The sequence below is a fragment of the Juglans microcarpa x Juglans regia genome, chromosome 1S, assembly GCF_004785595.1.
Source record: "Juglans microcarpa x Juglans regia isolate MS1-56 chromosome 1S, Jm3101_v1.0, whole genome shotgun sequence".
In the NCBI taxonomy this organism is placed as follows: Eukaryota; Viridiplantae; Streptophyta; class Magnoliopsida; order Fagales; family Juglandaceae; genus Juglans; species Juglans microcarpa x Juglans regia.
The window spans coordinates 2,210,016-2,220,553 of record NC_054595.1 but is presented as its reverse complement, the minus strand read 5'-3'; the positions used below and the strand labels follow the sequence as shown (position 1 = coordinate 2,220,553).

Below are 10,538 nucleotides of genomic sequence, written 5' to 3'. Positions count from 1 at the left end.
TTAAAAAAATAAATAATACATCCAATTAAATAATTATTTTTGTTTATAATTATAGTTAAATGAAAATGATATATTTAGTTAAATTATTATTGTTATTTAAGATGAGTAATCTTTTTACTTTTAAGTTTTCTTAACGCTTTTTTTTTTCCTGAACATATATTCTTTTAACTTGTTTTCACTAACTTGTTATTATATCCTGAACATTCATGCTAGGCTGCCGGTCAGGAATGACCATTGGATGTGCCGCCTAGCACATATTTGGCTTGATAATTTTTTTTCTTCTTTTTCTTTTCATATTTTTTAAACATATTTAAATTTTTTTAAAAAAATAAAAAAAATACAATACACTAAAAATCACTTGTTTAATCATTAAGTTAAAAAAAAAAAATTAAATACATGATCGGTCAAAATGAAAGGACAAACTCGGCATACTAGCATTTTTCATATATATATATATATATATATATATATATAAAGAACATAATTCTAGGACCACCATACTGACAATTCAAGTTGCTCATGTAATAAACGAAGAATCGAGGAAGAAACTATAGAGTACAAACATAATTAGGAGTGTAAATTCAAACCGGAAAATTGGTCTTGACCTGACCGGACCGGATCGGTTTTACCGGTTTTGAACCGGTCCGGTCTAGGACCGGTTCTTAGAATGTAAAAACCGGCCGGTCCAGTGCGGTTCCGATTTTAGGATTTTTCGGACCGGACCAATTGATAAAAAATATATATATAAAAATAATATTTGTATTACTGTATATATAAGTTTTATACAAAATATTATATATATATATATTAATATATATAAGTTTTATATATTATGTATAATTATAAATTTTTATGTGAAATTTTTGTATATAATATATATAATTATATATATTCGAAATAATTTCTTATTATAATTTATAAATTATTACATAAAATGTTAATACTAAATCACTAAAAAGTTTATAACTAATATTAATAGTCTAATATAGACTAATGACTATAGTTATACTTATAATTAATACTACAAGTTTTTACTAAAAGTTTATAACTGATACTAATATTAAATATATAGTTTATAACTAATACTAATATATAACTTATAACTATACGAATAGGCTAATATTAATATTATTATATAGCCTAATATATTAATAAAAGTATAAAACAGTTTTTTTTTTTTTAAACAAATTTTTAATGACAAATTGTGAAACTTGCATTTTAAAAAAATTAGAAAATCGGATCGGACCGGACCGGAAACCGGAAGTACCGGTTTAGGAGGGTAGCCGGTATGTAATCGGTTTTGAAAAATATAAAACCGGTACATACCGATTTGGTCCTAGATTTTGTCCAAAACTGGACCGGACCGGACCGCTTACACCCCTAGACATAATCAACGGCCAGAAGAACATGACATCTCCATTCACCTTCCTCTCCACACAAAGATAACTAGGAACACTTTCCTTCAATTCGATATTTTCATAAATAGTTGAATAGGTTTACAATCCTCTAATGGCTCCTACAGAAAGAGAACTGTACACAAAGAAAAAACAGGATGCATCAATTTCAAAGTCAAGTCTTCCTACAGTGGCAGAATTCACACGAGACCTCAAGCAATGCCACACACAGCACGGCTAAAAAAACACGTATAGATGAGAATGCACAACTAGCACAGGCTGAAATCTTTCCTCCCTTAAAAACATTCTCATCCCTGATCATCACCTGGATGCTTAACAACAGGCTTTCCCACTCCCTAGTGTAAGCTCCAGATCATCCGCTCCTACTTCATGAATTCTCTCGCCCTCCCATGGCTTCACGTTGCCACTCTCAAACTCAAATTCTGAGCCTCTCCCTCTCTGTGCTGCAGCCCCCCAGTCTAGGCCTCCATGCCCATCAACATCTTGGAGGAAACCCTGCTGGGCCACTGGTTTCATCAAATTAAACGTCGGTGAAGGAGGAGCTGCTAGATGTGCAACTTTCTGGAAACTGACCCCACAACCCAAGTCAACTGTGGAAGCATCAGATTCATCACACTCTGGTATTGTGGCAGGTGTCATATGGTGGCGTCTTGTGGGGCTTGCAGGGCTGAGGCAGCAAAGAGAGGGTGGCGAAATGAGTTTTGGGAGCCATTGAAAAGAGATTCCCAGTCAGGTTTCGCTTTGAGCCTTTAGAGGTTGGTGATGAAAGAGGTGGGGTTACAGGAGCACTGTTTGATATTCTAAGAGTTGGGAGATTTGTAGGAATGGAGGTAATGTTGCAGAGGAATGGCAGAAGGTAAGAGGAGGGGTTTGCATCAAAGCGTATAGGGCTTGGAAATGAGGATGATGAGGGGCTGGCGTGATAGGATGGTAACGGACTTACAAAATTTGAGGATTGTGGGCTTGGTTGAAGAGAGGAACATGCACTGAGGTTAATTGAAGTGCCCGCAATCTCAGCTGGGGGTGGCTTGCATTCCTGTATGGGGAGGTAATGTTAGGCACAAGATGAGATATCAATCTAAAATGTTCACCGATTGCTAAGAAGCAAATAGTTTCAATTTTCATGGCTTTTTGTGTCCCTGCTCAATTTTCATGGCTTTTTGTGTCCCTGCTCCGCCCCCCCAACCACACCCAAAAAAACACCCTAAGTTGAATAAATGGGACTCCCAGGACAATTTACAAACAAAAGCAAATCAAAGATCCGTCTACCAGTCAAAGCAGGAACTGTTAAGTCATATTTATAACACAATAATGTACATAAATCTTTGAGACAGTGATTCGAGTAAATTGCAGCATATGGCAAGGAATGTAAATCTACTTGTAAAACAGCTGACAAAGAAAACTCAGAAGTAAGAAATCAAACATGTTCTAAAATGAAGCCAATCCATTACGCCATATAACATGTGAATAAATAAAGCAGACGTTAGATTTAGAGGTAGACTTCAGATAAAGCAGACGTGTATAAATGAACCCCTTGGGATTGGCTCAAGTGGTAAAGACCTTAGTCTTGGTTGTATGCTCCCTCTAGGTTTAAGGTTTAAATCCTCTTGAGTGCAAACAATTTATAGGGACCATTGGACTGGGGGAGCTTCCCCTTGAATTAACCGAGGTGCACTTGAGGAAAATTCCTTGCTAAGGGCATTTGCATCCTTGGGATTAGTCGGGATTATGTTCTTGGATACCCGGCACCAATTAAAATAAGAAACTACTGAGAGTTACCCAATCAAAATTAAGGTTTTTTCCAGAACCTCAAAAACAAAAACAAAAAACCAATACAAAAACAAGATTCTCATTAGGGCCATGACTTTTGGAGGTATTATTAGAAACAACCAAAAAACTTATGACCGGTTGAGCTATAGCTCATTTAGCACATCCTCTCCCTCCCTAAAGGGTGGAGTGAACTTATGACTAATAATCCCCAACAGGACATCCTCTCTTTGTACAAAAGAAATGGAGAGGAAGAAATCATAGATCTAGTTACCACGGGTCACCTACATGCTACACAAAGAAACCACGGGCTAGAGAATAGAGGGAATTGCATGGAGAAGAAGTGAGTTACGAAAAATATGTATTGCAGCACGGCAAACTCCCAAAAAAAAAAAAAAATCTTACAATTTAAAGTAGCTTTTTTTAATTGGTTACATTTTATATAGACATAATAATTAATGAGTTCCTTTTGCAAATGAATGCATCACGGATGATGATATGACTCTTAACCCTTGCAATTTTCTTCTTTGGGATTTCGATTCTAGAAGAAGGTGAGTAAATCTATTCATCACTCCTTTTATCATTATCCTCTCACTATCTCATAATGTGACATTAGATAAAAGGTTTACAAGTAAAATATAATAAATAATCTCCAATTATCTAATGCCACGTCATGGGATGATGAGAAGATGATGAGTAACATTATTCGAAAAAGGCACATGGTAGCAAGGTCCTCCTCCCGCTTTGAAACTGTAATTAATTTTTCTTCAGAAGCAATAAAATCCATCCATTTGAAACTCAAATTGCCATACAGACCTTATTTCTAAATTTAGACGATCCCTCTGCAAATGTTTGTCCTTGCCGTCCAGATCATAACATACGTTACATGCATCACATGTCGCACTTTAGAAATATTATCTGCAAGAAAAATTTTATACACCATACTACCGTCCTATTAAATAAAATATGACATATTTATCACTATTAAATTATTATTTATTGCATATTTTTCACCTATTAGTGATAAATATGTCACATTATATTACTTATTATAAAAATAGAATGAGAATGTCGTGTATATCATTACTCATAAAAAGACCATTTTTTTTTTGGAAAAGAAACAAAATTATTCAACTAACCTATCGAAATCAAAATCCAATCAGGTTAGTATCTTTGAATAGGAAAGACGAAACCCAGATACTAATACCTGATTGTTATGTCCCAGAAACCCGAAAGGCAAGTTTAAAGACGAGTAAACACGGGAAATAAATAAATCGACTAAAATCAATGACTGAAACGAAAAACCCGAAGTGTGTGCAACAAAGAGAAAAAGGCAGAAACTGCGAAAACGGAACCTTGCGATAAGTGGTGCCATCGTCTTCGACAAACCAACCGGCCTCGCCACAGAGAGCCTTCAAGACCTCGTTGTTGTCGCAGTGTTTGGGCAGCTTATAGTTACCCTCAGCTCTGAGACCAGCATATATCTTCGCAGCAATGGCTCTTCTCCTCCTCTCCCTCCTCTTGTTGTTCTCCCTCTCTTTCCACGTCGGTAACCTCCCCGATGACCCTCCGCCTGACATTAGTCCACCCAAAACCCTCTCTCTCTCTCTCGCTCGCTTCTTCGTTTCCCCACTAGACTTCTGCTTTGCTACTGAAACGTGTCGGGGAAAGAGTGGGGGGGGGGGGGGGGGGGGGGGGGGGGGGGGGGGGGGGGGGGGGGGGGGGGGGGGGGAGGGGGGGGGGGGGGTCAAATTGGGCAGTATATCTGCCTCACAAGATGGAGTTTTCCTTCCTTCCTCCGAAATCGGGTTTTGACCAAAGAAAGAATGTGATTAGGAATTGGAGGTATTTTGCTTTCCCGTGAGGATCAGTTCGGAGTTGGAGGGCATTAGAATAGATACGGACAAACAACGTGCTTAGAGGGGCGTGTCGGCCCCAAATCAAAAGCCCCACGTTCACGGTACGGCTCTCCTTCTACTTTCTTTTTTTCATTTTTTTTTCCAAGAGTCAAGTCATCTCCACGCGTGCGAGGAAAAATATGATAATAATAATAATATCATATATTTTTTTTCTTAATTTATTTATATCTATTAAATTTCGCAAAAAAATATAGATACAATACTTTCTTACATTCTTTTACAAAATTCTATTTTAAATAAAAAAATTTCAAAAAAAAAAATTATAAAAATAACATCATTTCATGAAAATACCTTACTCTAAAACATGACTGTATAAGAAATAATTATAAAGATTGTGGGTGTATTGCTTACTCTAAAAATAAATCTTGGAGAATAAATCGCCCGCCATTGCAAAGCTGCTAATATTGACAAAATAAAAAAGGGGAGTGGGTGTGGGTCTAAATCCAAAGAAGTAATTGGAAATATATTTAGGGCATCAGGGGAGCACATGTGTTGGAGGGCCCAAGTCTAAGACTTTAAGAATCGAAGTTGATCTACAGGGCCAAAGATTGAATCTATAGACACGTGTTGGATAATATAGAGAATAGATAATGTCTTTGATGAATTAGGAAAGCTATCATACGAATTTATTCGAGAGTTATCCAAGATAAACTTTAGAGCTAGTAGTTATCAACACCCTCATACTCCTATAAATAACACCTAAAAGTAACGTATTGTTCATTCATATACTAATATTGAGACCACTACTCTCTAATTTTGGCATTGGAGTTCCACTAGGCACCTCGTGCGGCCATCTCATCTATTGTAGGTCATATGTGCAATTGGTGGTGTGAAACATGTCCTTAACAGTGACGCCGTCTGTAGGATTTTTATAGACTTTAACGTGACTTTCACATGCCAACTACAGACGCGATCCAAAGAAATCAATGACTAAGAGGTGAATACGACAGACGTAGAAGTGAAGTTGGTAGAAACTGAAAAAAAGTTGTAAAGGGCGATGACAATGGTTGAGCAGCTGTGGAAGGAGAAGAAAGAGTTGAAACGACATAATGCTGCTACACTACCTGTCCACAACGAACAGATAGAAGGAGATGCACAGAGCGCAGAAGGCATAAACCCCGATGAGTTAGAAAAGAAGAGATTACATGACGAGCTGCGTAGCCTTGTAGATAAATATGAGGAGAAGGCAAGAAAAATGGGAGGATCTTCCTCTATTGAGCAGCTACTGAATCGGACTGATCTTCCCTACAATGATGAAGTGATCGCAGTACCACTCCCGCCTAAATTCAAAGTTCCCCAGATCGATATGTAAGACGGATCCCAAGACCTTGTAGATTGCTTGGAGAATTAAAGTACACATAATTCTCCACAACTTTCAAGGAGAGGTAGCTTGCCGTATTTTCCCGTTAACATTAAAAGGAATAGCACAAGACAGGTTTCAAACTTTATGACCAGGATCTATTAACAGTTTTGAAGAGTTGGTCAATCAATTCTTAACACAATTCATGGCGAGTAGGAGACGTCAACGGCTTGCCACTTATCTTCTCACCATTAAGCAAAGGGAAGAGGAGAGTTTGAAAGCATATCTGACCCGATTCAGCAAGGAGAAACTGACCATGGACGATCACAATGAGACGATCGCGCTAGCTACCATTCTGGGAGGTATATAGCCCCGGAGTCCATTCATGACTGAGTTGGCCAGGAAAACCCCCTCGACTCTAAGGGAATTCATAGACAGGGCTGATGATTATGTTAACGCAGAGGACACATTACATGCCCTCTTAGAATTCAGGAAGCAAGAAGTGAAGTTAGAAACCAAGAGCTTAAATAGTGCAAGAGAAAGGAAGACTGGGCCAAGTCATCAAGACAGGCGATGAGAAAGGTACCCCACCCAGCGAGACCAAGGGCCTCGCCTCATCCACAACAATTTGAGTGTACAAGAAAATGAGAGAACTACAAGGAAAGAAGTGTGCCCATCCACATAGGGCCATCACAATTGCAAGTACCGCCAATAATCAGATACCCTTTAGACAGAAGACTACTTAACCATGAAGAAAATAGTAGCCAAATTGGTGGGACGCGGGGAACTCGAGTGAATGTTGGTCGAGCATGTCAAACCAAGGAGAGAAGATGGCTGGGGGAATGAGCCCAGGCGGAGTAGTAGCCTCAAAAGGCAGAGACAAGAAAGGGAACGGAGACATGATGCCCCCAGTCAATCTCTCAACCAAGACCAAGCTCCCTTAGGAGAAATCCGCACCATAGCAAGAGGATTTGCCGGCAGGGGCGTGACGACATCCAGTAGAAAGGCTCATGCCCATAAAGCAAGGTACCATGAGGTGTACATAGTGGATAAATGCTCAAAACACCCCAGACTGGGTACCATGCCTACCATCTCTTTTAGAGACGAAGACTGTCAAGGGATCCTATACCCTCATGATGACGCCTTGGTAGTCACATTGTTAATCGTAAACTACACAACAAGGCGGATCCTAATCGACAACGGAAGCTCAACTGACATCTTATTCTGGGATGCCTTGGCCAAAATGGGCATTAGCCCCAATAGGCTACCCCCGTCACCTACCCCCTAAAGAGATTCTTTGGCGAGGCAGTTTAACCAATGGGCGCCATCGCACTACCAGTCACGGTCAGTCAAGGGGAACACATGTTACAACAATGATGGACTTCTTGGTAGTTAAAGCCTCGTCATCCTACAGCATCATATTGGGATGCCCAACTTTGAATGATTTGAAGGTTGTCACTTCTACCTGCAACCTAAAAATGAAGTTCCCAATGGAAATAGGCATCAGCGATGTTTAGGGAGAGCAAATCCTGGCATGAGAATGCTACATGCAAGAACTCAAAGTAGGGGCACTAGGCGTGTGTCGCAAAAAGTTTGGAAGGGAAGTTGCCACCCCTACCGTTAATCGTAGCTAGCCAGGACATGAAAACTAGGGATGAGAACAATCTGATGCAGGTAGAGGCAAACGAGCCTCTAGAGACAGTAGCCCTACACCCAGATCGGCCGAACACCACGAAACGAGTGAGAACAAGGATCCCCTTCGGGCGAATATAGGGAGGTGTTAAAACAACTGCTAATCGAACACATATACGTGTTCGCCTAGAGTCATGAAGACATGTCAGGAATTGACAATGCCATTATAGAGCACATGTTATGTGTTGATCTAGCAGCAAAGACGATAGGCCAAAAAATAAGAACCTTCAGTACGGAAAAGTGCACAGCCATAGCAGAGGAGATAGATCGCCTCCTAGTTGCAGGGTTTATAAGAGAAATATACTACCTGGAGTGGCTCTCCAACGTGGTGTCAGTCAATAAAGCTAATGAAAAATGGAGGATGTGTGTGTATTTCACAAACCTGAATAAAGCCTACCCAAGGATAACTTCCCCTTGCCACGGATCGATATTATCGTTGACGCCATAGCGGGACACCGAATGCTAAGTTTGATGGATACATATTTAGGATCCAATCAAATTCGCATGAACCAGTCGGACGAAGAGAAGAAGGCATTTATCACCGACAGAGGTCTTTATTGCTACCGAGTGATGCCTTTTAGGCTGTAGACAGTCAAGGAAAGGAGTTGCAACACCCTTGGAACGCCGAGCATTTGAAAATTTTTTACCCTTGATTGTTTTCTAAGATGTATTCAATAAAGTAAAATCAATAAAAGCAGATAGTTGTTCAACTTGCCATCCCACCCCTACTTAACCACTAAAGTGGAGTCTCAAGACTTGCGATGGAGCCAATAGGCGTGGAGGTCAATAGACCCCACGGCACCCTTATTTAGCCACCAAAATCGAGTCCAAAGACTCGCGGTATAGCCAATGGGCGTGGAAGTCAAGAGACCCCATGACCCCCTTACTTAGCCACCAAAGTTGAGTCCAAAGACTTATGGTGCAACCAATGGGCGTGAAGGCCAAAAGACACCACGATCCCCTTACTTAGCCACCAAAGTTGATTCCAAAATCTCACGATAGAGCCGATGGGCGTGGAGGTCAAGAGACCCTACGACACTCTTACTTAGCCACCAAAGTCGAGTCCAAAGACTCGCGGTGGAGCCAATGGGCGTGGAGGTCAAGAGACCCCACGATCCCCTTACTTATCTACCAAAGTCGAGTCCAAAGACTCGCGGTGGAACCAATAGGTGTGGAGGTCAAGAGACCCTACGACGCCTTTAGTTAGCCACTAAAGTCAAGTCCAAAGACTCGCGGTAGAACCAATGAGTATGAAGGTCAAGAGACCCCATGACCCCTACATAGCCACCAAAGTCGAGTGCAAAGACTCGCAGTGGAACCTGTTTAGCCACATCTAGAGATTTACGTTGGAGCCGGTAGACGGTGAACATGTGTATCAATAACACAAGGCAAGGATAAACCAACGCCAATATTACAAAAAGAAAGCTCAAAGGAAGTTGCATATCAATAATGCAAAACGAGGCTAAACCAAGAGCCAACGTTATAAAAGGCATAAACAGAGGCTTATCACTACAATAGTCTAAAATATTGTTTGAAACAGGAAGAAAGAAAAAAGAAAAGAAACATAAAATCTTCATAAAGGTGGAGTCATCAGAGGCTTTGAAGGCAAAGGCGCAAACAAGAAGGCGTCGGGCATAGTATTGCGCTCCAAAGCATCCACGAACTAGCATGAAACCTCATCAGGTTTGAAGGCGTGAAGGTCCAACCGCCTCAAGTCAATCAGAGGATGTGCCAACAAGTGAGACCATAAACGGGCCGCCCTAGCCCTATATCCATATCCAAAGGCCCGATCCCAAACAGCCCTGAAGGCCACCAGTTGTGGATGCAAACAGACCAGCTCGGCCCTTAAAGCAGCCAATTCTGATTCCAATTCCAACAACCGCTTCTTCTGCTTCTTCACTTTCGTATCTAAGTGTAACATGGTTTGGTTCATTTTGTCCTGCCTAGCATCTATTTCTTCTCTATCCTTCTTATAAGCAATAAACCTGCAGCGTAGATCCTCGTAAGACCCCTCAATTTCTGACAGATGAAGACCAAATTGCCTATGAGCTTCCTCATGCGATGCCTTCAATTCTAAAAGCTCAAAGGCAAGTTACCTGGGGTTTCCTCAGAAGAAGCCAACGCCCGGGTAGACCTTAAGCATCGTTGCTCGGCGGCAGCCAACAAATGTTGAGAGGAGCCAAACTCTCCATTCATGCGGGATAGCTGGGCAAGAATAGAATCTCATTCAGATTTCGCCAATTGCAAGGTGGAGTTGTTACGCGCGTTGAGGGATTTTGGCGCAGAGTAATTCGCCACAGAGCTCAGATGCTTCATCACAAAGGAGCTCGAGGTCGCCCTCCAAGGAGCGGATGTGCCCACTAGACTGCTCTAGGTAAGACTCCACCTCAGTTTTCTCGGCTAGTTTCCTTTTTAGCAAAGAAAACATTTGCCTGGTACGTACCT

General features: G+C 40.8%; 1 protein-coding gene across 1 annotated transcript; it reads right to left on the bottom strand.

Moving 5' to 3' along the window:
• Positions 1–1,456: 1,456 nt before the first annotated feature.
• Positions 1,457–5,076, bottom strand: LOC121247053 (BES1/BZR1 homolog protein 2-like). The gene is given in 5 exon segments (XM_041145383.1): positions 1,457–2,083; positions 2,086–2,160; positions 2,163–2,451; positions 4,538–4,866; positions 4,930–5,076. Coding segments are annotated over 4 exon segments (945 nt in total). The 5' UTR covers positions 4,763–4,866; positions 4,930–5,076; the 3' UTR covers positions 1,457–1,727.
• Positions 5,077–10,538: the final 5,462 nt, after the last annotated feature.